This window comes from Talpa europaea, assembly GCF_964194135.1.
Source record: "Talpa europaea genome assembly, chromosome: 11".
Taxonomy (NCBI): Eukaryota; Metazoa; Chordata; class Mammalia; order Eulipotyphla; family Talpidae; genus Talpa; species Talpa europaea.
The window spans coordinates 71225701-71253350 of record NC_140078.1 but is presented as its reverse complement, the minus strand read 5'-3'; the positions used below and the strand labels follow the sequence as shown (position 1 = coordinate 71253350).

Here is a 27650-nt window from a genome sequence, read left to right as displayed (position 1 = left end):
AGTGTTTTCAGTGAGAGACTGAGGAGTATTTTGGGTGTAGTAGGGCTAGCGATCACTAGTAGCACTCTGGCCACAGATGGAATTTGGTTTAGAAGCTACTTACTCCATATCCAAATTCTCCTGAGATCCCTTAAATTGACTAGAGTGAATTCAAGTTTCAAAATGGTACGCCAAGTTATACAAGGATGTCATTAAGGCAATGTTCTCTTCAAGTCCACAGAGCTGCGATCCCACCATCCCCCACCCCTCACCCTTCAGGACGGTTTAGTCCTGCCCACTGCTCCTCCTTGGTTACAGCTTCAAGCATCCAAAAGCTTCGCACCGCCTTCAGCCTCATAAGTTGGGGGCGGCCCAATTAAGAAACTTCATGGCAACTTCAAAGCCAAGGAAGCAGGCCTGAAAAGGGGTTGGAAGGAAGAGATAAGCTAGCAGAAGATGTGACTATTTACAGAGACCCCCAGCACCATGCCTGGCTGGTCCTATAAGAACTCCTCCAGAACCTCACTTCCACCCAGATCAGAAAATCAAGTAGTGCTGGGCCTCCCCGGTGGCGCAGCGGTAGAGCGCTGGGTTGCGAAGCTGCCCGCAGTCTCGGCGACGCCGGTTCGATCCCTGGCTGCTCCCCGGCCACCAGAGGAGGGTCCCACATGGCGCGCAGACCTCTCCTGCCGCTCGCTGCTCCCCTCAGCAGTGTACTTCGGTCCTTCTGCCTGCTCTGCTCCCCGCTCTGGCTCTGGTGAATTCTCTCACCACCCCCCCACCCCGCGCTTCTGACTGTACCCAGTGCTTGTATAAACAAAACAAACAAACAAATAAATAAATAAATAAACATGCCTCTATAAAAAAAAAGAAAAAAAAAAAGAAAAAAAAAAAGAAAATCAAGTAGTGCTTTCTCATTTCTAAGAGGAGAACAAAATACATATCCCACAAATGCCCACTTATGACATGGTCAGGTCTGGAAATCAAAGCCTGTAGCCTCAGAGAATCCCAAGTTCAGATCATCCTAACAGCTTGAGGAATGGCAGCAAATAAGGAAGCTCTGGATGAGGACAGGATCTGGGAAAACTGGGTCCCTAATCCAATCCAAGGAGCAGGTGAAAGTCAGTCTACCTGCACCCTAGTTCTGAGCCCTGAAAGGAAAGCACAATCCCTGCCAGCCACTTACCGCATTGGCTGGGAAGGCTCGGATCATCACAGCATTGAAGCCCTTGTACAAGGACGTGACTCCTTCATTCCGGATCAGCTCCCTCAGCACATCTTGGAAACCATTAGGATATTTCCCAGGAGGTGCTGTGGACAGAACCCAACTTTTAAGGCTTCAGGAAGTTTCTAATCTCACCATGATGACCCACACAGGGAAAACCTAAGTCTTTCTACAATGTAACAGCATCAGGAGAGGACACCTTGCAAGTCATCTAGGAGCAGATCTCAAGACAACATAGTTTGTTGTCAGATACAACATAGTTTGGGACAGATACAAATGCCTGGATTACTGGTGATGAGGATGGAGAAGGAAATAATCTTTCTGCACATGTGGCAAAAGAAAAATGAATTTGACTTGTCATCTCAATTTATTTTGTATTTAGGCCAAGATGAAAATGAGTGTAGCGTTCCTAGAACACAAATGACTATGAGGGAGAATGCTGACCAGACAGATGCTGAGGGCTGCCACAGAAAATGTGTTTGCTGAGGGCCTTAAGAGCTCTCTACCCCAGGGGCAACCTGTTTAGGGACCTACTCCATCCCCATCCCTATCTACCCTACAATCCCCTCCACTCACCAGTCTGGAAGCGGGACTTGAGCACATCTGGAGGGATAGCCACAGCCCAGTTGAAGATTCCTGCAATGCCCCCAGCTGTGAGGATTCGAGGCACGCTGAGCTCATTGACACTGCAGAATACCAATCACAGCCCCAGTCAGACAAAGGCTGCGAGACAGGCATCAGACCATCCCTCCTGTGTCAGACTAGGCAGTTACAGAGATGGAGAAACTGGCTGGAGGGAGGAGGTCCAAGGTCAGAGATCCTGTGACATGGTGGCTCCCACTCCTTGGAGAAGGTTTCAAGCACTCATTTCAAATACTTGCCTTACTGGGTGAGGCACAGAGTAAGCAATATTTGCTGGATCTCAGCAGCAATGAAAGAAAAGTCTATATGGAGCCAGAAGCATGTCCTATTCTGCCTTCAGACCCACTCACAGGAAAGGGCAACCTACTCATGACTGGGCCAAGAGGTTTCTAAGTTCTTCTGTTTTCCTCACCTCTTTCCCTCTGGAGTGAAGATATTTTTCAACCACTCATATGTCATGAAATACATCCCACTTGCTGGAACATCTGTTAGTGGCAAGAAAGAGGTGAATTAAATGACATAAAGTTATATAGACTATATAAAGTTCAGATTTCATGAATTTAGAAGAGCTACACTTGGCACTGGACCCTTCAAGGTATCCCAAGAAGTCCCTCAGCAGCACTTCCTATTTTCAGTAATTATTTTGCGTAGATCAGCTGCTGCTTGGGACATCTTTGGTGTGAATGAGAACAAACATACATGGCATATTTTCCCCAGACATACCCATTACAAGCAGTCATAACCACAGCTAGCATCTGAGCTCTGTATAAGGTGCCATCTCAGAATAAGGCAGGGGCTATCCTCACTTTTCCTGAAGACACTCCTGCAAGACATGCCTCTTAAAACAAGGGCAAGACTCACTATTCCTAAGTCACTGTTTCTTCTCACTTATCCCTTCATTCACAGTTTCTGTTTGCCACTCACCTCCAACTGCCACTGTCATGATTCCACCCCTGAGGATCAGCCTCACAGAAGGATGGAAGACCCCTTCACCTTCATTTGTGTCCACAGTGGCCAGAGCTGAGACAGCCTAAAACTGGACACACAATGCTAACCATGACAGAGCTGTGGCCTGTATAGATCCAAGACTAGTCTGACAATTCAGGCCATCTCTGTAAGGCCATTAGTGATAGATACACCCCAAGTCCCATGATGACCTCAGGTAGAGGGTGTCAAAGGTTACCTCGCATAAGAGTGAGTACAGTTCCTTTGTAGATGCCTCGGATTCCAGACTCCTGATATAGCTTCTTTGCACAATCCATGGCACCGGTGTATTTGGTTTCCCCTGAAGAAGCCTGAATCTAAGAGAAGGGAGTCATCCAGTTGGCAATAGTAACATCAAAGTCAAAGACTCAGCAGGTTACAAAAGGTTATGAAGTGATGCAATGTATTATACATGAAAATAAGTATTTATTTTTTTTTTAAACTTTTTTTTTTTTATAGAGGCATGTTTTTATTTATTTATTATATTTGTTTGTTTGTTTTGTTTATACATGCGCTGGGTACAGTCAGAAGCGTGGGAGGGTGAGAGAATTCACCAGAGCCAGAGCGGGGAGCAGAGCAGGCAGAGGGACCGAAGTACAGTGCTGAGGGGAGCAGCGGGTGGCAGGAGAGGTCTGCGCACCATGTGGGATCCTCCTCCGGTGGCCGGGGAGCAGCCGGGGATCGAACCGGCGCCGCAGAGGCCGCAGGCAGCTTCGCAACCCAGCGCTCAACTGCTGCGCCACCGGGGAGGCCCGAAAATAAGTATTTAGAAAGTGTAACATTGGTAGAAGTTGCTGTGAAATGAGACTTGGGCCTAACAGCCAAGAGTCTGAGGACAGCCAGGGGTAACACCAAATAATATAAGAAGGACACCCCTATGCAGGATCCACAGCAAAGAACTGTGTCAACAGGAATGTGAACACACAGGTGTGTAAACTAAAGAGTAATTAAAGTTGGAAAGGGAGTTCAGTTTTAACAGTTCCATGGAGAAACACTTAGAAATTAAACTGAAAGTCCAGTAATTTTCTTACATACTAGCAATAACAAGTTGAAAGATAATGGAAAAGAATCCCATTTAAAATAGCAATAAAAGGGCCTCCCCGGTGGCGCAGCGGTTGAGCGCTGGGTTGCGAAGCTGCCCGCAGCCTCTGAGACGCCGGTTCGATCCCCGGCTGCTCCCCGGCCACCGGAGGAGGGTCCCACATGGCGCGCAGACCTCTCCTGCCGCCCGCTGCTCCCCTCAGCAGTGTACTTCGGTCCTTCTGCCTGCTCTGCTCCCCGCTCTGGCTCTGGTGAATTCTCTCACCCTCCCGTGCTTCTGACTGTACCCAGTGCATGTATAAACAAAACAAACGAATAAATAAATAAAAACACATGCCTCTTTAAAAAAAAAAATAAAATAGCAATAAAAGGGCCTCCCTGGTGGCGCAGCGGTTGAGCGCTGGGTTGCGAAGCTGCCCGCGGCCTCTGCAGTGCCAGTTCAAACCCCGGCTGCTCCCCGGCCACCGGAGGAGGGTCCCGCATGGCGCGCAGACCTCCCCTGCTGCCCGCTGCTCCCCTCAGCAGTGTACTTCGGTCCTTCTCTCCGCTCTGACTCTGGTGAATCCTCTCACCCTCCCGCACTTCTGACTGTACCCAGTGCTTGTATAAATAAATAAATAAATGAATCTTTAAAAAATACAAAATAAAATAAAATAGCAATAAAATAATGTGCATCAAGAAATAGGATTTACATAAATAAAACTCCAAAACATCTCCAAAGAATATAAAAGAGGGGGCCTCCAGGCCTCCCTGGTGGCGCAGACAGTTGGGCGTCACGCTGGGAAGCTGTCTGCGGCCTCTGCAAGCCGGCGAGAATCCCACATGGCGAAACAGACCTCTCCTGTCTTGCCCGCTGCTCCCCTCCGCAGTGTGTTTCAGCCAGTCTGCCTGTTCTGTTCCCTACTCTGTCTCTGGTGAATCCTCTCACTCCCCGCAACTCTGGCCTGTACCCCAGCTCTTGGATGCATAAATAAATATTAAAAAAAAAAGAATATAAAAGAGGAGTGAATAAAAAGTCATAATTCTGGTTGGGATAAGTTTCCAATTGAAAATATGACAATATTTCTAAAAATAATAAATCTAAGACAATGCCAATGGAATATTAATGGCTTCTTTTAAAATAACTCCCAAAATGATCATAGCATATATAAAGCTGGTATCTGAGGAATAATTATCAACACCCATGTGACTAGAAGAGGTTGAGCTGATTCACAGTGATGAGGGGGGGGAAAGGTGATGGGGGATGGGACTGACATATTAACAGAATCCTCTCACAGGCCTCCCTGGTGGCACAGGGGTTAAGACACAACCTATGAAGCTGTCTGTAGCCACTGCAGCACAAGTTCAATACCCAGCTGGCCAGAGAGCAACCCACATGGCACAGCAGACCTTTCCTGGCTTGCCCGCTGCGCTCCCCTCAGCAGTGTGCTTCAGTCAATCTGCCTGTTCTGTTCCCCATTCTGTCTATGGTGAATCCTCTCACCCCACCCCCATGCCTCTGGCCTGTACTCCAGCTCTTGTATGCATAAATAAATAAATCTTTTAAAAAAAATCCTCTCATTCTTAAGTATAGAATGCAAGCAAGGAAACAAGTGAGGAAGCCCATATAGTCATCCAGCCCATAATGAAGGAGTCCTGGAGCAATGTAGCCGCAGAGTAGGTGATAAGAAGGAAGAGATTTGGGATACACTGAAAACCATTTTACCTGTTCAACAGATGGCATATGTACATTGAGGGAAAAGAAGAACCAAGGAGGTTTCCTGGGTTTTAGGGTTGAACAACTAGAAGGATGGCTGCTACCAACTGAGCTACAGAAAATACTATGTAGAGTAGACACTTCTAGAGGAAGACCAGGAGTTAAGTTTTTCACATAGTGACTTTGAGGTATCTACTATTATCCAAACAGAAATGTTGGATAAACTAGTCTGGAGTTCACAAAAAGTCTAACTGGAGAAATATGAGAATCACTAGTATAAAGATGGTATCTAAAAGTCATGAGACAAGAAGAAATGATGGAAATGAGTAGGTCTAAGCCCTGTATACGTGGACAGTAAAAGAATGAGAAGATAAGAAATCAACAAGAGACAAAGAGGGAGCAAGTAGGTAGGAGGAAAATCAGGAGAGAAGCCAAGTGAATATTGCATTTCAAGGAGGAAAAGGGATCAGCTGAGCCAAGCTGAATTAATGGATCAACAAAGATGAAGACCAAGAACTGAATACTGACAATATAAGATAACTGGTGACCTTGACAAAAGCACTTTTGTTGGAGTTGTAAGGTAAATGCCAGATTAAAGTGGGTTTAACAATTAGAAAAGGGGAAATAGAGACAGTAAGTAGGAAAAAAAAAACTTTTTCAAGGAGTTTTGCTATAAAAGGGTGCAAAGACATGAAGCAAAGAAATTGATAAAGAAAAAATAGAGAAGCATTTATTTTTAAGGTTAAAAATACAAACTATTTATTGATGCAAACAATTCAGTAGAGAGTAAAAACTGAGACTGAGGGAGAGAGAAGAGTTGTTGATGTGACATCTTTGGATACGCAAGAGGGTAGACTCCACTAGGCATGGGCCATCTGGGTGGAAACAAGCTGAGCAGCTGTGGACGCAGCAGCAGGGGCCGCTGGGAGAGTAGAGGCGGAGGGCATCTGGTGAAGTCCTTCTCTGGTGTTTTCTGTTTTCTCAGTGAAGTAGGATAACTGATCATCCACGAAGAGGATGGGAATTGGAGAAGTGAGGAGAGATAAAAAGTAGTAATCACCTAGCAGAGTGGAGAAGTATGAGAAAAGAGTACAGATAGGGAATATCTCATGCAGAAGCAGAAAAGGACTCCCGGTGTAAAGTAGACAGAACAGTAAAAGCCATGAGGGAAAAGACTGATGAACAAGGCTACTGAAAACAAACATTCCCTTAGTCAAAATTAATAAATGGATTTCTGCTTCCGGAGGTACCTTTTCCTATTCTTCCTGTTAAGTATAACCAAAAAACCACAGACATTATTTTAAAAGCGAACACAGGAAGAATAAGTTTGGACAGAAGATGGCAGCCCAGGACTTGAGGCACGACATGGTGATTTTCTATTTGCTATATCTCAGACTCAGAGCTGAAGAAACTGGCAACTCAGGAACACCAACAAGCACAGAACAAAAAAAGTTCTAACAAATGTCTGCATTTCTCTAGACAAAGAACCAGGAAAGGGACAGACTAGAAAGACAGAAAATCTTTAGAAAATAAATACCCTTGGTCAGCCAAACCCCCCCCCAAAAAAAAAAACAAAAAAAAAAAAACAAAAAACAACTGTGGGCTCACCCCCATCTACGTCATCTTATACCTTATACCTTTGTAAGACTGTAATAAGGCACCAAACATGCTGCTAGGGAAGAGGCAGGGAAGGCCAAGTAGGACTTCTATCTCTGATGGCTGGTAATGGTACCCTCCAGTCCCATGTGTCAGTGGAGTCACTGAAACTCCCTCATTGACCCAGTACAAAGTACCCCACACTTGAATGTTAACAGAGGCCCAGTTGGGAACTTAGACTTCTACTTCTACCTGGCAGTAACAAGGCAACATTCTTCCCTTCCCTGATGAAGCAGTATCAAAGAAGATCATTCAAAACAGAAAGTTTAGGGCCTCTCTGGTGGCACAAGGGGTTAAGCACTGCACTATGAAGCAATCCGAAGCCTCTGCAGCACGAGTTCCATCCCTGGCCAGCCAGGGAGAAACCCACATGGTGCAGTAGACCTCTCCTGTCTCACCCGCTGCTCCCTCAGCAGTGTATTGCAATCATTCTGCCTGTTCTGTTCCCCTCTCTGTCTCTGGTGAATCCTCTCACCCCCTGCACCTCTGGCCTATACCCCAGCTCTTGTATGCATAAATAAATAAATCTTTAAAAAAAACAACAGAAAGTTTAAAGAAGATCCAGAGTATCAACATAATATGCAAATATCCAAATCTCCATGGGAAATTCCCAAAATCTGGAAGATCTCAAACTGAAAGAAAAAAAACAATAGATGCCAACATCAATATGACAGACATTAGAATTATCTGATAAACATTTTAAAACAGACACGACAAAAATATTTCAAGGAGCAATTATGAATATGCATGAAACAATGGAAAAAGCAGAGAGCCACAGCAAAAAAATAAAGTCTTAGCATAGAAATAGAATATATAAGGGAGAACCAAATGGAAATTTAAGAGTTAAAAAATACAAATAAAAAAACTCAGTGGATGGCTCACTCGACAGCAAAATAGAGGGAGGAAAATGTTGAATTCTAAGGTAGAACAATGGAAAACAGGCAATCTGAACAAGAGAAAGAAAACAGACTGAAATTAACAGAATCCTATGGTATTATAACAAAAAAATCTAATATTATATCCTCAGAGTCCCAATAAGGAGAAAAGGTGGAGCTAAAAAAATACTAGAAGAAATGATTGTTAAAACTTCCCAAATTTGGCAAAACATAAACATATACATTCAAGAAGTTTAATGAATATTAAACAGTATAAACCAAAATAAATCCACCCCAAGATACATCCCAAATAAACTTCGGAAAACTAAAGACAAAGAAAACCATCTTAAGAACAGCCAGAGAAAAGTTGTATCTTATCTATAGTAAAAAGCAAGTAGAATGACAGCAGATATCAGGGAGGGTAGAACAAAGTGGCATAGTATCTTTAAGGTTCGGAAAAGAATGAACTGCCAATCAAAACCCTATACCTAGTAAAAATATCTTTCAGGAATAAAGGGGAAATTGAGTTTCAAAGTAAAGGAAAACAAAGAGAATTTGTCACCAACATAACTACAATAAAAAAAGTGGCTAAAGAAAGCTCTCTAAAAAAAAGAAAACAATAAACAAAACCCAAAACAGAAATAAAATAATAAAAGATAAATATCAGGAAGGCAAGAACAACACAGTAAGCAAAAATATAGGATATTATATAATGATAATAAGAAGGACATTATATTGTGGTTCAAAGGTTAATCCACCAATAAGACACAGCAATCCTAAATGTGTGTGCACCAAAGAAGCTACAAACTATGTGAGGCAAAACTGACAGAACAAAAGAAAGAACAAACAAACTCACATTTAGTTGGAAATTTCAAATCCTTCTATGGATAATTGATAGAAAACAACTAGACAGAAAGTAAGGATGGAAAAGAACTCATCAACACTATTAGCTAATAGGAACTGATTGACATTTATAGAATACTGTCAAATGACAACATAATACACATTCTAATAATGATACACCTGGTTCTATGTACCACAGAACATCGACATCAAGACAGACCATCTCCAGGGCCTTCAAGTTAACTTCAAGAAATTTAAAAGAATTTAAATTATACGGATTATGTTTTCTGATTACAATGGAATCAAATGGAAAACAATCTCCAACACTTGGAAAATAAACAACATTCATCTTAGTAATCCATGGGTCAGAAAGGATATTAGAAGACACACTGAGCTGACTGAAAATGAAAATACCATATATTGAAGTTTGTGCAGCAAAGCAAAACAGTACTGAGGGGAAATTTTATAGCACTGACTGCACAATTAAAAAAAAAAAGGAAAAGCCTCAAATCAATAAGCTCTCACGCCTCAAAAAACTTAAAAGAAAAAACTAAACCCAAAACAAGCAAATGGAAGGGAATAATAAGGATACTAGTAGAAGTCAATGAAATTGGGGGAAAAAAGGGCCTTCCTGGTGGCTCAGCGGGTTGAGCCCCGTGCTGTGAAGCTGTCCGCAGCCTCGGCAATGCGGGTTCTATCCCAGCCCGCCAGGAAGAATCCCACATGGTGCCACAGACCTCTCCAGTCTCGCCTGCTGCTCCACTCAGCAGTGTATTTCTGTTGTCTGCCTGTTCTGCTCCCTGCTCTGTTTCTAGTGAATATTCTCACCCTCTCATGCCTCCGGCCTGTACCCCAGCTCATGTATAAAAATAAATAAATCTTTAAAAAAAAAAAAAAAAACCGAGTTAAACAAAATAAAAAAATAAATAAATTGAAAAAAGAAAATAGAGAAAAAGAATGACAGATTCTACTGAGGCTAGCAAAGAAAAAAGAGAGATCACAAATTAAAGCCATAAATCACAGAAAATAATCACCAAAGACTGGGAACATCAAAAGGATAACGAGGGAATACTACAAACAATTCTACATACAAATGTGACAACTTACATGAAAAACTATAACTTATAGTTCAGAAATAATCTGAATAGTCCTGTAACTGTAAAGAAAACTGAATTTATAATTTTAGGGCGACTCCTCCCAAATTTCCAAGGCTAGATGGTAAAATTCTACCAAGTGCTTAAAGAAGAATGTATACAAATTCTACACAATCTCTGAAAACAGAGGAGGAGGGAACACATGAAAAGGTGTTCAAATCTTCAGCTATTAGAGAAATACAAGTTAAAATGAGATACACACCTCTCCCAGGTCAGGAATCTCAGTGCCAAGAGCAAAATTAAAAATAGTGATAACACCAAACGTTGGTGAGGATGTAGAGAAACTGGGATTACTTGCTTATTGCCGGTGGGAATGTAAAATGATATAGGTACTCTAAAAAACCAGTTTTGTCATTTTTTAGAATACCTATAGAAAAACAGAATACCTATAGAAAAAATTGTTTAAATAAACATGTAACTACTACATGGCTCAGTAACTGTACTCCTGGACATTTATCCCAGATATATGAAGACATATTTTCTCAGAACAATCTCTGTACATGAATGTTCCTAGCATCTTTTTTCACAGTATCTAAAAACTAGAAATAACCAGATGTCCTTTAATGGATGAAAAGTTAAACATTTTGTGACCTATCTGCCCTGTGAACCTCAGATACATGCAACGATCTGAATGAATGCAGAGAAGTTTAAAAAGAGTCAATATGCGGGCCTCCCCAGTGGCGCAGCAGTTGAGCACTGGGTTGCGAAGCTGCCCGCAGCCTCTGCAGCGCTGGTTCGATCCCTGGCTGCTCCCTGGCCACTGGAGGAGGGTCCTGCATGGCGTGCAGACCTCTCCTGCCGCCCGCTGCTCCCCTCAGCAGTGTACTTCGGTCCTTCTGCCTGCTCTGCTCCCCACTCTGGCTCTGGTGAATTCTCTCACCCTCCCACGCTTTTGACTGTACCCAGTGCTTGTATAAATAAACAAATAAATAAATAAATAAATCTATCTTGGGGAAAAAAAAAAGAGTCAATATGCAATTTACACACTGTATGATTCCATTCTTAAAAATAAAATTAAAGAAATGGAGTACAGAATAGTGATTGTGGTGGTTAAGGGCACACATAAGGAAGGGAAATTAGCATGGCTAAAAGAGCCTACATGAGGGATCCTTGGCAAAATGAAAATGTTCTATTCCTTGACTGTATCCATGAAAATTTTCTGGTTGCGCCACAGTTTTACCCTGTGGAAAAACTGGCTGAAGAGTACATGGGTTCTCTCTGTATTATTTCCTTCTGTTTTCTTTGTGTTGCTTTTTTTTTTTTTTAAGATTCATTTATTTATGCATATAAGAAATGGGGTACAGGCCAGAGGTGTGGGGGGTGAGAGGAGTCACCAGAGACAGAGTGGGGAGCAGAACAGGCAGACTGACTGAAATACACTGCTGAGGGGAGCAGCAGGCGAGGCAGGAGAGGTCTGCTGTGCCATGTGGGTAGCTCCCTGGCCAGGGATTGAACTCATGTTGCAGTGGCTGCGGATAACTTCATAGGTTGCGTCTTAACCCCTTGCGCCACCAGGGAGGTCCTCTTTGTGTTATTCTTTTTTTTTTTTCTTCCCAAAGATTTATTTATTTATACAAGCACTGGGTACAGTCAGAAGCGCAGGAGGGTGAGAGAATTCACCAGAGCCAGAGCAGGGAGCAGAGCAGGCAGAAGGACCGAAGTACACTGCTGAGGGGAGCAGCGGGCGGCAGGAGAGGTCTGCGCGCCATGTGGGACCCTCCTCTGGTGGCCGGGGAGCAGCCGGGGATCGAACCGGTGCTGCAGAGGCTGCAGGCAGCCTCGCAACCCAGCGCTCAACTGCTGCGCCACCGGAGAGGCCCTCTTTGTGTTATTCTTACAACCTAACATGAACCTATAATTATCTCAAAATTAAATAACAAATGCAAACCATGAAGACCTGCCACTCAGAAGTAATTAATAATCTTAGCATGTCCTAAGTTTTTATAAATCAATGAAAACAAACAAAATTAGCATAGAATATAGGCACTTTACAAAGGAAAAAAGCAACAACTAATAGGCATCAAAATAATTAAGCTCATCAACAATTAAAAGCATAAAAAAGTAAAACTACATTTATGACCTATCAAACTGTCAGAGATTATAATTAGATGCTACAGAGTCTACTGCATAATTGATAGGAATAGAAAGCAATAGGCTTTTATAGAAGGGTCACTAATGTGTGTTAAAAACCTTAAAATATACATACCTCTAAACATACTTATTCTAAGTCTAGACACTTGTCCTAAGGAAATAATGAGATATATGTGCAAAACCTTACAGCAAAAATCTCTGCTGTGGCATGTAATTTGTCATAATGCCAGAAGAGTAGTAATGAAAACGACGCAGAAAATGATGGTCCTGTAGGGCCTCCCTGGTGGCACAAGGGATTAAGTCTCAGTACTATGTGGCCTTCGGCAGCATGAGTTCAATCTCTGGCCAGGGAGCTAACCCACACGGCGCAACAGACCTCTCTTTTTGTGCCTGCTGCTCCCCTCAGCAGTGAAGCTCAGTAGATCTGCCTGTTCTGCTCCCTGCTCTTTTCTCTGGTGAATCTTCTCACCCCCCTGCCCCGTACCTCTGGCCTACACCCCCGCTCTTGTATGATAAATAAATCTTTTTAAAAAAAAAAAAAAAAAAGAAAATGATGCTCAAGGGAAAAAAGCACATAGCAAAATGATACAAGTGAAAAAAGTTGAAGCAAGGGGCCTCCCCTGGTGGCACAGGCAGTTGAGGGCAGTGCTGTGAAGATGTCCGTAGCCTCTACAGCACGGGTTTGATCCCTGCTGGCCGGCCGGCAAGGATCCCACATGGCACAGCAGACCTCTCCCGCTGCTCCCCTCAGCAGTGTATTTCGTCAGCCTGCCTGTTCTGTTCCCCACTCTGTCTCTGGTGAATCCTCTCACCCTCCTGCACATCTTGTATAAATAAATAAATTAATTTTAAAAAATGTTATTAAAAAAATAAAAAAAGTTAAAGCATATTGCAGCACATTATCCCAATTCTGTTTCAAAAGAGAATATGTCTTAATACACATGCCTACCAAAAAGACTAGAGGAATTGGGCCTCCCCTGGAGGCGCAGCAGTTGAGTGCTGGGCTGTGAAGCTGCACGCAAGCTCTGTAGCACCAGTTCGTTCCCCGGCCTCCGGCCAGGATCCCACATGGCACGGCAGACCTCTCCAGCTGTGCCCGCTGCTCCCCTCAGCAGTGTATTTCGTCACTCGGCCTGTTCTGTTCCCCGCTCTGGCTCTGGTGAATTCTCTGACCCTCCCACACTTCTGACTGTACCCAGTCCTTGTATAAATCAATCAATCAATCAATCAATCTTAAAAAAAAAGGCTAGAGAAATTCACACACAAACATAACAGTGGTTATCTCAAAGAGGTGTTATCATCAGTAATAAATACATATTTTTTTCCTTTGTGCACCTCTAGTATTAAATTTTTTTTTTTTTGGTGGGACCCTCGCCGGTGGCCGGGGAATAAACCGGCGCTGCAGAGGCTGCGGCCAGACCCGTGCTCAACCGCTGAGCCACCAGGGGAGGCCCTCCAGTATTAAAATTTTCTAGCAAGGGTTGCATATTAAATTACTTCACCCATGAAAAGGAAAAAGGCAGTAACATTTCTATTTTAAAAGGAGCACTGTGTGCTAAAGAGCCCTATGTTCTGCTGGACGGCAAGTCAGGCACTCTAAGAGCACTGAGGTTTTGGGCAATTGGCAGGGACACAGGACATGGTAGGCAGCAGCAGACTCCCTTCCACCTCTGATGAGACATGACTTATCTTTCAGAATTACTGAAGTATCTGCTAATAAAGGTGGATAAGCCTGGGCTGACATAGGTGTGTCATTTTGGTTGGTTTATTATACTTCCCTATTCTTGATTCTACTGTGATTACTTCCAAGTTCCTGGAAACCTTGAAACTGTTGTGCACACCTGACCTGATGTCTTTATAAAGGGTGAAAGGACATAAACATCCACACAAAATTGTATGTTGAATGGGAAAAGCTATTTGCCTGCCACCAATTCACAGCCCCCCACCCCAGATCACACTTACCTGTAACAAGCACTTAATCCGTTCTCCAGGGGTCATGATTCCTGTGGTGAAAACTCCAGATAGCATCCCAGCTGCGAACAGTTGGGGGTAGCTGCATTGGAAACAAAAAACAGAGGTGAGTTCATATGACTACCCACAACAAAGGAAATCCAAGCAAAGAGGGTAAGTTTGTAAGAAAAAATAAGTACTTGGACTGGGCGGAAGCCAATTTTTAGGTGTATTCTGATGTCAAATTTCCCAGGCCCGAGTTTCAATGCCAAGAGCAACTGGAGCTTGGTCACAAGAAGGCCTACCTGCATACTCACTCATATTTACAGTAGGACATGGCTTCCCTCCCAGCCCTGCCATGCATAATGACTATGCATGCATTTCTAGTGTTCATGCAACCTCGATTATCTATTTGTAAAATTCAGGGTTGTTGTGAAAACAAACAAACAAAAAACTCTAAGCCAGGATCTGGACCTTAGTTGACCTCCATTCCTTTCCAATTTCACTTCCTCTGGGTCACTAAGAACCTGAGACTATTTCAAGGCAAAACTGAAGCAGGACTGGGCCTCCCCTGGTGGCGCAGCAGTTGAGCACTGGGCTGTGAGGCTGCCCGCAGCCTCTGCAGTGCCTGTTGGTTCCCTAGCCGCTGGCGAGGGTCCCACAAAACAAAACAAAACAAAACCTGAAGCAGGACAGCAGCAAAACAGGAGAGAACAGCTGTGGCCATCTCCATGAGCTCAGGGGCAGCCAGGCCAAGAAATGTGCTTTAAGATGCTGAATATGGTCCAGACAGGGATGGCACCCAGAGAGGCATAATAGTCAGTCCTGTGGTCCTCTGCAGGGAAGGATCGTCCAGCAGTCAGAGATATGGATCCTCACCCTGGCCTCATGGAATGAGGCACACTGAGTAGTTAGAGAGGTGTGAGGTTCCTAACAACTATAGTTTACAGTTGCTGTTACTTCTGGAATTTCCTTTTCTTTCTGGGACGAGCAATACTAGCATGGTCTGGAGACAATGGAGCACATTTCAACCAAGTCTCTGCAACTTAGCAAGAGTTGATGAAAAACTTCATTTCTTGGCAGAGCTCAGGTCCCTCCTGACCCCAAGCTTCTGACAGCTGAGCTTTCATACTGGTCCCACACAACAAGGTGCCCAATCCTGGGAAACAGATGTCAAATGGGGATAAGAAGACATCCATTGCTGGTCCTTCCCTCTAGGCAAGAGACATCAATCTCAACAGTGCTGTTTTTTCTATGCACTCACCCCAGGAAGGGCTCACAAACCTACCTCAGGCAAGCAAGCTCAGCACACAAGAGACAAATAGCCTCATTCACATTCTCAACTTTCACTGCTGTCGTCAAGGGGAGCCCTTTCAGCAACTAAATGTCCCCTCATGAAATAAGCATGCTCTTTTCTTCCCAGGATGCCCAAACTCTAAGTCGTGTACAGGTCCCAATTCTGGGACTGGGGACTTTCCTCTGAATGGGACCTCTGTGTATGCACAGGGTAACATGTAGACCCCCCAATTGCATAACCCATTCTGCCAAACCTCACCACTACCCCAGGGATGCTTCTGTGAGTGCTAGATCTCCCTGTGCTCTGCCCCAAGGCCATGGGAATTCTCCTTTCCTATCCTTAAACACCACTGCAGGGAGGCAAACATGGCAGGGCTGACATTCAGGATTCGGAACATAACAGGATTGTGGGAGTGGGATGCTGAATGGCATAGTCTTGCTCAAGCAGAAAGGGTGCTTCTTTGAGAGCTGATGTGACTGCATGGAGAACACAACCCATAGAGAATTGGCCCTTGTGCATGGCCCTGGTACAGCTGTGAGCTGGCACATGAGCTAAAAGATGAGGTACTCAGAGAGGATGCGTGCCTAAGGTCATTTGGTCTACCAACAGTCAAACACAGCTTCAAAAGAAACCCTCGCATACCCACATTTAGGACCATCTGTGACCACAGAAGCTGAGCACATTCAAAACTCCATTTATATTTTAGCATCATCTCCAGTTCTAGACTCTTCTCAGCCTGAAGTAATGGCATAAAGCAGTGAGAGAAATAATCCTTTGGTGCCCTAGGCTTCCTCACTCAAGTTCCAAGTCTGGCTGGCTTCTGTAGGTCCTGTGCTTCTGGCAGTCATTCCTTGGAGCTGTCATCTAGACAGCTCAGACTGAGGGCACCTTGACATCTCATAGCCATTCCAAATACCCTGCATCCCAAGAGGTCCATTTTCATTAATTATTTTGTAAATTCTTCGTTATAATTCTGACTCATCTGCCTCTTTATACCCAAATCTAACTTCTTAAAGTTTATCAAAAGGAAATATGCTAATATATTTCTTTTTAAAAGAGAAACCAGAGGGCCTCCCTGGTGGTGCAAGGGGTTAAGATGCAACCTATGAAGCTATCCACAGCCACTGCAGCATAAGTTCAATCCCCGGCCAGGGAGATACCCACATGGTGCAGCAGACCTCTCCTGATTTGCCCGCTGCTCCCCTCAGCTGTGGATTTCAGTCATTCTGCCTGTTCTGTTCCCCACTCTGTCTCTGGTGAATCCTCTTACCCACCCCCACCTCTGGCCTGTACCCCAGTTCTCATATGCCTAAATAAATACATCTTTAAAAGAAAAAAGAGAAAGCAGGGCCTCCCTGGTGGCACAAGCAGTTATGATGCAACTTATGAAGCGATCCACAGCTACAGCAGCACGAGTTCGATCCTCGGCCAGGAAGCTACCCACATGGCGCAGCAGACCTCTCCCGTCTCACCTGCTGCTCCCCTTAGCAGTGTATTTCAGTCAATCCTCCTATTCTGCTCCCTACTCTGTCTATGGTGAATACTCTCCCCCTCTCCGCCACACCTCTGGACTACACCCCAGTTCTTATATGCATAAATAAATAAATCTTTTTTTTTTTTTTTTTTTTTAAAGATTTATTTATTTATTTATACAAGCACTGGGTACAGTCAGAAGCGCAGGAGGGTGAGAGAATTCACCAGAGCCAGAGCGGGGAGCAGAGCAGGCAGAAGGACCGAGGTACACTGCTGAGGGGAGCAGCGGGCGGCAGGAGAGGTCTGCGCGCCATGTGGGACCCTCCTCTGGTGGCCGGGGAGCAGCCGGGGATCGAACCGGCGCTGCAGAGGCTGCGGGCAGCCTCGCAACCCAGCGCTCAACCGCTGCGCCACCGGGGAGGCCCAATAAATAAATCTTTAAAAAAAAATAAAAGAGAAACCAATAACTGAAATAATTATAATTATATATAGTAAAAATTAAGTGAAACAAAAGTTGCAACCTTCTCTGGTCCCAACCAGGTGGTAGAAAACAAAGTTGTGGCTGTCATTACTGTAGCGCCAGGTACTGCTCACAGCATTTTACACACATTTTAGCATTCCGATCTCCCAACAGCCCTGTAGGGTTTGGTATTACTAACATCCAAAGAGATACTACTTCACAGAAGAAATTATGAAAATTTTAAGGGTTCTCCCCCTTTTTTATATCCAATATAGAAGGTTAATTATCATGAAATAAAAAAAAAAAAAAGAAAGGAAAGGAAAGGACACTTGCACAGCTACAAGTAAGAAAAAGAGCTTGGTTTTTCCCTTTTGGTTCACAAGGCAAAGGAAGCTCAAGTACCTTCCCAATGCAGAGCTCTCAGGAGCCAGTCTCCAGGGCCCACCAAGGCTCTTTCCTTTATTTCATGTCATACCACCAGGCAGGGCAGCATCAAGTTCTTCAGGCCTGAAAGTACTTACCTGAGCACATCCTCTGGGGATTTCTGTTGCAGTTTCTTCCCCAAACCAAACCCAAAGAAGCACACAGCAAACATGGGGGTGACCCCTATGATGGGAGCAGCCATGCCCCGGTATAGTCCTGTGATACCCTGCAAAGAACCACAGAAGCAGAAGTTGATTACAGATAACACCACTCTTCATCTAACGTGTGGCTGCCTTCTTTCACTTCTCCTTCAAGCAAAGAGAGGTTTTAAAAGGAAGAAAATCTTCACATTTATCAGAAATAGTTGTCCTCTTATACAATGCTGGAAAAACTGAGAACACTTTCCATTCTGCAAGGCAATCTGACAGTAGCATACACTTTCAGCAGGAAATTTCTTCCTAGAAGTATATTCCAAATAAATTACTCAAATGTATGTGTGTATTCATAGATACATATATGTGTGTATACATATATACACACGTGTAAACATACATATGTATGTGTATATACATATATATGTATACACACGCGCGCACACAGAGACATATATAAAAAATGACAGCAGGCATTTACAAGGTTCCAACATTTTGTATAAAGGTATATTTTTATTTATGCATACAAGAACTGGGGTGTAAGTGGATTCACTAGAGGCAGAGTGAGGAGATGAACAGGCGGATCTACTGAAATACACTGCTGAGAGGAGCAGCAGCAGGTGAGACAGGAGAGGTCTGGTGGGCCATGTGGGTCACCTCCCTGGCCGGGGATTGAACTCGTGCTGCAGTGGCTGGCGATAGCTTGATAGCTGAAACTTTTTTGTTTCAGGGAGGCCCAAGTTACCAACATTTTGGAATGAACTTCCTTAAAAGTTCTCAAATAGGCAGTTCTTCAGCCCACGGTGACTATGCAGGTGTTTCTTTTCACAAACCTTTTTCCTTTCAAAACAGCAGTAGGAGCTCTCCGCCCACCTATGACTGTGCAGTGCTTCTCTTTTCTTTCTCTTTTTCCTAATAAACCTGTCCTTTTAAAATGCTTTAAAAAGTTCCCAAATAGGAGATCAATGAGACAAATCACCGAAATTCTGTCAGTGGACTATCACACAGCCATAAGATCACATTGTAACATGGGAAGAGACTACTAAGTAGGGGTGGGGGTGGGAAGCCAACTACAAAACAATATGTACAGTGTGATCTCTCTTCCCTGGGGTGAAATAATAGGTGATTAAGAAATTTTCTGAGGGATTTTTTTTAGTTGTTAAAAACAGTACTAAGATGTGTCACATCAGTTTTCACAGTATACTTTGGAAATGAAGTATATAGTAGCCAAAATACTATATAGTAGCCAAAATACAGACAGATAAATATACAGCTATTCCAATTAAACAAAGTTAATAAACCAGGGAAGAGGAAGATCTGGGGCCACAGAGACCAAACATTCAGCCCAAGGGAGGATTTCCAGGATTGTCTTAGATATAGTAGGTCTGGGAAGCAGCCAGTCTACATGAGAGTAGAAACATCCCCAGAAGGGATATTTCCAGAAAAAATAAAACAACACACATTGGAACAACAGATTCTAACTGTTTAGGAGTGTGTAAAATCAAACAAAAGAGGTTATAGAGTATTTCAGCTACTAGATAATAAAGACATCTATTAAAGAAAAATAAGCAAGAGAAACTGACACAATTTTAAAGTAACCTCAAGAAAAATAAAGCTGCACAAGAAATGAAATGCATATCAGAATATATTACTTAGTTAACATAAAAATATATAAAAAGTTATAATCATGAAAAGTGAATGGAATTAAATATTAAGGTGTGTGATAAAATGTTATGAGCAGGGCAGGAAGCGGAGATAGATAATATGAGTTAAAATTATCTATCACAAATAGAAACTAAAGCAAAAATATATAAATACAGAAGCAAATGTTTATTATGTAACTAGGTAGAAACAGCACAAACAATTGAAAGAGCTAAAAGTAGTTGCACTTTCTGTAGTAGTTATATCTGGTAGTTACCTTTCAGTAACAAAGTGCTGATATCCCTTTAATACAAAATAAGAAAAAACAATTTAAAACAAATACAAAAAACATTGAAGCTGCTCCTTACAGAAGATGGCAAGAGAATGAGTGGCGCTGTTTACAGGGAGGGTCGATAGATCCAGGCTGGAGAATTTGCATTGCTGCAGACCCTGGGCATTCACAACAGATGTTCTTTCCAGAACCAAAAGGGCACAACTGTAAGTGGGGCAACTCTAGATCTGCAACAGTCTAAAAATGCCATAGGCTCAGGCAGACTCTGGTAACAAAGTACAGAGGCTATAGACAGGAAAGGGTGAGTGAGACAGAAGGCTCAGGGGTTGATGTACAAAACAGCACAGAATCAAGCTCTTCCCACAGCTCCTCACCTGGCCTCAGATGGATGCCCAGGTCCTGGGGGACAAGAGGCAAGCCCACATCTCCCAACAACTCCTTTACCCTTCCTTTCACTGTGCTGCACACCCACCCAGCTGCACAACCAAGACTTCTGGCTGTCTGGCAGCTCCAGAAAGCAGAGAGCTGCCTGGTACAGCAAAAACCATGGACACATTCATGGACCTCCCAGGTGGCACAGCGGTTGAGCGCTGGGTTGCGAAGCTGCCCGCAGCCTCTGCAGCGTTGGTTCAATCCCCGGCTGCTCCCCGGCCACCGGAGGAGGGTCCCGCATGGCGCGCAGACCTCTCCTGCCGCCCGCTGCTCCCCTCAGCAGTGTACTTCCGTCCTTCTGCCTGCCCTGCTCCCCACTCTGGCTCTGGTGAGTTCTCTCACCCTCCCGCGCTTCTGACTGTACCCAGTGCTTATATAAATAAATAAATAAATCTTAAAAAAAAAAACAAAAAACCCATGGACACATTCAAATATGAACTTAAGGAAGCCTATTTAATTCTACAAGGAGTTGGGTTTATACAAGCCATTCTCTGAGGCCTCCTAGCACCCGGCACACTGTCCAGCTGCTACACAGGTGCTCATAATGTTTGTTGACCAAGAGGCATATAAACCTGCTTCTCTTCCATTAGGGCAAAGGACTCTGAACAGGCCTGCGGTTTCTATGTGACACTGATCAAAATCGACCCTGGGGAGCACAGATGAAAGGAGCACCTTACAGAAGAAAAGGCAGCACCATCTTGCACATGGTGGTTAGGTAGGCCCTTCCCCCAAAATCTTCCTCCCACAGCTGGGTCCCACAGGAACCCTGGACTAACTTATCCCCCACTGTTGAATTCATCACTTTATCAGCATCCCTTCTTTATCTGGGTGACACTGACTTCTCAGTTTCTGTATATTTAATAAAGACTATCTACTTAATAGAGTATTCAGGAGAGTTTATTTTAGGAAGCAAAGGAGTGGTTCTCAAGAAGGTCTTTTCACACATGTGCTAAAGAAGTAAGCACTAATAACTAAAACTTTTTTAAAATCCCATGCTTTCACTCAACGATCTTAAAAGTATTATGTAATCATCCAGTAACCTGAAACCAATTTGGTGTCCTTGTCTGGGAGTTGGAGACCCTGTTGGCCTTTCTTATTGTTCCTTAGGCTGAATGACTTTTCCTCCAGACTTTACAACTTTACATAAACTTCTGACACTGATCCCTGTAGACAACTGATTGAACCAGATTTGTATTTTCTTCCATTTCACTCTAATTAATTCTCACTAACTCCTTGTGATCTAGTTTCTACCTTTTGAAAGAGAGAGCTATTTTATTTAGCTTCTATCATCCAAATAAAATGGTAGCTAGAACTATCAGACTCTGGAACAGGCGATGATAGGAGGGTACAGGAGGGCACAGTGAAAGCTGCAGACATGGGCTAGACCTCCAGCAGAACTATACAATGTCACCTTTACCCCCAGGGGGGTAACAAACCAACCCTGTGAATGTGTTCCTTTCAGTAAGAGGAATGCCCAGCACCAAGATACCATACCTCCCTAATAAGAGTCTTCCGGAAACAGTCAAGGGTCCCAGAATACATGGGAGGCTGTCCAGGTGAACTTGGGGGCTGTGTCTGCAGTCGGACCTGAAACCATAAGTTAAAATACAGTTATTTCCAAGAATCAGATGCCTGTGGGTAGCAATGATTCAACTGTCTGCCAAATCTGTACCTGTATATATGTCTTCAGCATTCATTTAATCAGCCGGATTCAGACTTCTCTTCCCTCCAATTTATTCAAATGCTTCACTCACAAGGTATTAATGTTATGCTTTCAGAGAGAATGACAGTTCCTCTGATCTCCTCATCTGCTCAGTTTCATTAGATATTTCTTATCTAATGGATCTCAAATGACTCAATGGGAAAGGTTTACAGATGAGGAAACTTGGGTTTAGTGAATTCAGGTGATCTGCCAGTAACCAGACCTGGCTGATACAAATCTCCAGCTCTGTCACTACCCCACTCCCATTTGCAGTGAAATATGCATGGTTAGATAAGGTTCTCAAGAGATCATTTTGGAGTGAGGTGGATTAAATCGTATTTTTCTTGGTCCTCATCCTTTTCCACCTTTTGATATATCCAATACTTCAAACTGTGTATCTCTCTTTATATCTATCTTCTTGGTACTCCTTTCTGTCTCCTTTATTTTTCAGGCATTCTCCAAGGCTTAAACCGTAGTCATATGGTCCACTACTACTTTCAGAAAACTCAAATTCCAGGGCTTGAATCTATGCTCAGTGATGATTATCATTTGGCCATCTCCGCACCTTCTCTCCTGACCTTTAGTTTCCAAATTCCTGGAGAAGCACTCCCTACACAAGTCTATTTGCTTCAAATCACCTCCAGAATCTCACTTTCCCAATGTCCAGTTTCTGCCCCTACCTTTTTTATCAGGATTTGAAACCTGAGCATCACCTTACTACTTTCTGTTGCTCTTCCTGCTTGTAAGAACCAAGTCTGTTGAAGTGGGCCTTCAAGATGTCTTGAAAATTCAAATTTCTTTCTCTCTCTGAGTCTTCTCCTAGACCACATCTTCACCTAACCTTATTCAGTATGGTGGTTTTCATTTATGTTCACTAATTATTTGACACTTTCCCCCTTCAAAAGGTGAATTCTAACTCCCCTTCCCTTGAATGTTGGTCACATTCAGTAACTCAATACTAATGAATAGAATACCATGATAATGATGCTATGTGACTGCCAGTGCTAGGCAATGAGACAGTTTCTGCCTCTCTAAGCTTATTTTTTTTTAAGATTTATTTATTTATGCATACAAGAACTGGGGTACAGACCAGAGGTGTGGGGGAAGAGAGGGTTCACCAGAGACAGAGTGGGTAACAGAACAGACAGATCGACTGAAATACACTGCTGAGGGGAACAGCAGATGAGTCAGGAGAGGTCTGCGCCATGTGGGTAGCTCCCTGGCCGGTTTCGAACTCATGCTGCAGCAGCTGTAGATAGCTTCATGGGTTGCATCTTAACCCCTTGCACCACCAGGGAGGCTCCTCTATCTTAGGTTATTTCCTCTAGGGAAGTCTGTCACCATGTCATAAGGACACTCAAGCAGCCCAGAGAGGCCATGTGCAGAGGAAAGGCCACTGACAACAGCCAGCACTGACCTGCAGTATGTGAATGTACAAGGAAGCCAATCTGTGAAATGAATGCAGTCCCAGGCAACACTTTTTAGGGGGGACACAGGGTGGTGGTGGTGAGTTCAGTATTGTTTTGTTTTTTTTTAAAGATTTATTTATTTATACAAGCACTGGGTACAGTCAGAAGAGTGGGAGAGTGAGAGAATTCACCAGAGCCAGAGCGGGGAACAGAACAAGCAGACTGACGAAATACACTGCTGAGGGGAGCAGCAGACTCGGCAGGAGAGGTCTGCCGCGCCATGTGGGACCCTCACCGATGGCTGGGGATCGAACCGGCACTGCAGAGGCTGCGGGCAGCTTTGCGGCCCAGTGCTCAACCGCTGCACCACCAGGGGAGGCCCCCAGTATTGTTTTTTGAAGATAGCTTTATTAAGATATAATTCACATACCACAAAATTGACACATTTAATGTGTACCAACACAAAAAAGTGCACAATTCAGTGGTTTTAATATACCGAGTTTGCAAACTTCATTACAATCAGTTTTACAATATTTTCACCACCCCAAAAAGAAATCTCATACCTACTAGTAGTTTTTCTCCACACATTTCTTTATTTTTTTAAAGATTTATTTTATTTATTTATGCATACAAGAACTGGGATGTAGGCCAGAGGTGTGGGGCAGTGAGAAGATTCATCAGAGACAGAGTGGGGAGCGGAACAGGCAGATCTACTGGGCTACACTGCTGAAGGGAGTAGTGGATGAGACAGGAGAGGTCCACCGTGCCATATGGGTCACCTCCCTGGCCGATGCTGTAGTGACTGCGGATAGCTTCATAGTGCTGAGATGTAACCCCCGGAGGCACCAGGGAGGCTCTTCATTTTTTTAAATGTGAAAAAAATATATACTAATAATTTTAATGTAGTAAAATAATATTCCTTTGTATAAATATGTCACATTTTCCTTATTGTGTTAATTGAATAAAGGACATTTGCACTTTTCCACATTTTGGTTATTATGAATAATATTACGATCAACATTTGTGTATAGGTGTTTGTGTATATAATCCAATTCTCTTGGGTACTATATAGGTTAGATATATTGATATACATTCATACATAAATATACATTTAACATACACAAATATACATTTAACATACATATACAACATTTACTATACATATAAAGATATTTATCATAAGAAATTGGCTCATTGATTAAGGAGGTGGGCAAATCATAAGATCTGCAAATCCTAAGACAGTTAGTTAGAGACCCAGGAGAACCAACAGTATAGTTTTTGTCCAAGTCTGAAGACTTGAGAACAAGGAGAGCTAATGGTGTAAATTCCAGGTTAAACATCAGCAGGCTTGAGACCCAAGAGCCAATGTTTCAGCTGAATATGAAGGCAGAAAAAGATCATTATGGCAGCTCAATCTCCAGGTAGGATTGCCCCTTACTCATGGGAGGGTTTATCTTTTGTTCTAGTCAGGTCTTCAACTATTTAGATGAAGACCACTGGCATTAGGGAGGGCAACTGGCTTAACTCAGTCTACATTCAAGTTTTAATCTCATCCAAAAACACCCCAATAGACACAGCAAAAAAATGTTTTGACCAATATCTGGGCACCACATAGCTCAAACTGACATGTAAAATTAATCATCATAGCTATATACCTAGGAGAACTGCTGTATCATGTATTAACTCTATGTTTAGTCTTTTGAGGAACTGTCAAACTGTTTATAAAAACAGGATGTACCATTTTATAGTTCCACCAGCAATGTATGAGGATTCAAATTTCTCCACATCCTTGTCAACACTTGTTTATCATCTGTGTCTTTGTTGTGGCCATCACAGTGGTATCAGGTGGTATCATATGATTTTTCATTTGCATTTCTATAATAGGTAATGATGTTGAAACTTTTTTTAAAATGTACTTATTGGCCATTTGCATATCTTCTTTGAAAAATGTCTTTTCAAGTTCTTTGTCCATTTTTTACTGGGGGTTAGTCATCTTTTTATTATTGAATTGTGAAAGTTCTTTATATATTCTGGATGCCAGCCAATACCTGCAACTTCACAAGAAATGCTGAGCCAGACTACCCACCTAAGTGACTCTTGAAATCCTGCCTCATAAAGACTGTGAAGAGTTAATGAATGTTGTTTTGGGTCACCAGTTTTGGGGTAGGTTGTTACAATGTAACAGATAACTGATATACAGCTACTTATAATCTTTTTCCTGCTAAGTTTTCTTCCTCATCCAAATTCTTCTCACCTGGCTATCATACAACCTTTCCAAAACAGCATTTCACCAAGCTATTCCTCTATTTCTTAACAATCTCTCATTCTTGGTTTTTGTTAGGGTCTGACATGCCACACTAAGGAAATCACTCTCTAGGCAATGGACATAACATACACATGTAAGGACGACACAATGTCCAGAGGTTCCTACGGCTTTATATCCAAAGCCTTCATGGTCTGGCACAATCTCCCCTGGTTATAGGGAGAAAGAAATGGATCAAAACTTCTGAAAAAGCTGTACCTGCCCTTTCTTGCCCAGAATGAGTCTGGGTCTCCTTATTCCTCCAGTTAGAACTCAGCCTGCCCTCCACAGTCTCTCATTGAGTCCTTCCAAGCTCCAGCTCTGAAGTACTATAGCTCTTGCCTTCTCAAGCCATAGCTCAGTCACACTGGACCTCTGAAGTATCTCTAGAAACCCAAATGACTTTCTGAGGAGCGATTTGTGGTTTGATTTAAGCTAAAAAGAGGCTTTCTGACTGCAGAAAATGCCAATAAGCATGTATACCTTAGTACAGAAGTCATTAGTCCCTTCCTGGGAGTGACATCTGATGGGGAAGAAGGGCAAGAGGATGCAGAGATAGAAGCAACATTTGTATAAGGCAGCAAATAAGGATTTTGTTTTTCTTTAAAGAGAGGACCCAGATGTCTGGAACTAACAAGATCTCTGGCAACATGAACGAAGAGTAGGAACAGAGGTCAGACAATTCTTCCTTACCAGCCGGTGCTGCTTAGAACAACCACTGACTGGGAAGCACTAACACAAAGTACTTACCATCAGCTGAACAAACATCTGATTTCATCGTTCACAGTGCCCTGACTAGTCCAGTTGCTTTAATCCTTCTCTTGTTATATAATGACTGTACCTCCTTTTCTAGATGAAAGGAAGCAAAGAGTTTGCTGCCTAAACCTGCTAAGTAGAAGTGCTCTCAAAACTATATTCCCATGTAGGAAACCCATTCTGACATTCTAACAAGCCCCTACACAGGTTTCTCACTCTGTAACATTCACAGGGCTGCCCTGGCCAGGATCTGTCAATTTCCTCCCATTTGTGTCTAGAATAGGTTAGAAGTTTAGTATGAAGTTTTTCGATGTTAAGTCATAGGGTTGGACTTTGGCCTTGATGAAAATGTTGCAGGGATTAGAGCTGAGAGCTGATGTGAGGAATATTATCAGAGAACAAGTCTATATGAGTTTCCTCCTTCCTAAAGCCTCTTTGACCATGGCTTCCTCACCTGAGAGTTGTGAGGATCAGCAGGAACCTGGGCAAAGTCGTCCCTGAAAGGGGTTCATTCCCTGAGGGCATAATAGCTTCCCACAGGCGACACTCAGGTTAATGTGGTCTGACTTGTTGAAGAAGGCCAAGTCCCTCCCTGGGGCTGCAAAGGAGTGAAGGAAATGAGGTTGGGGCAGCCTGGCCAAAGGGGACTTTGTCAAAGGGTATCTCTAGAATAACAGAGCCTCTGTCTATAACTCTCCTCCTGAGACGGGATTTACAAATCAACTGTTTCAACACTATGTAAGGTTAGTTTTGGCTGAAATCAGAGCTTTGGGGGAGGCACTTTTTGCTCTCATCCCCAAAGTAGCACAAAGGTCAGGAGAGGCTGCGGACAGACAACTTTAAATCAGTACTTGATGGGCGATTAGGGCTGCTTACTCTGCACTCAGGCTCTCTGGGGCGCTAGGACCCGCTTCTCCCGATTCCGAAACAGGCGAAAGGGAGATTCCCTAGATTTCCCGCGGCAGCTCCTCGTGGAATCCCTCGGTCAGGGGCCGTGTCTAAAGAGAGACCCCAATTTCGGCGTCCAGCTCCGGCCTCCTCCCACTGCCCGCGCCCCAGCCGCCTCGCACCTTGACCGTATCCAGCGGGTGCCCCACGAACACCAGGCACATGCCGCCAAAGCCTCCGGCCAGCAGGTTCTTAAGAGGACTGATGGGCTTCGCCTGGTCTGCCAT

The 27650-nt window shown here is 43.4% G+C and overlaps 1 protein-coding gene across 1 annotated transcript; it reads right to left on the bottom strand.

Moving 5' to 3' along the window:
* Positions 1–333: 333 nt before the first annotated feature.
* SLC25A20 (solute carrier family 25 member 20) lies at positions 334–27650 on the bottom strand (the record flags this gene model as incomplete). Its single annotated transcript, XM_084247489.1, has 9 exons — positions 334–396; positions 1166–1290; positions 1781–1890; positions 2259–2331; positions 3030–3147; positions 14149–14239; positions 17888–18015; positions 21801–21893; positions 27546–27650. 9 exons carry the CDS (start codon positions 27648–27650, stop codon positions 334–336), a joined length of 906 nt encoding a protein of 301 aa, XP_084103615.1.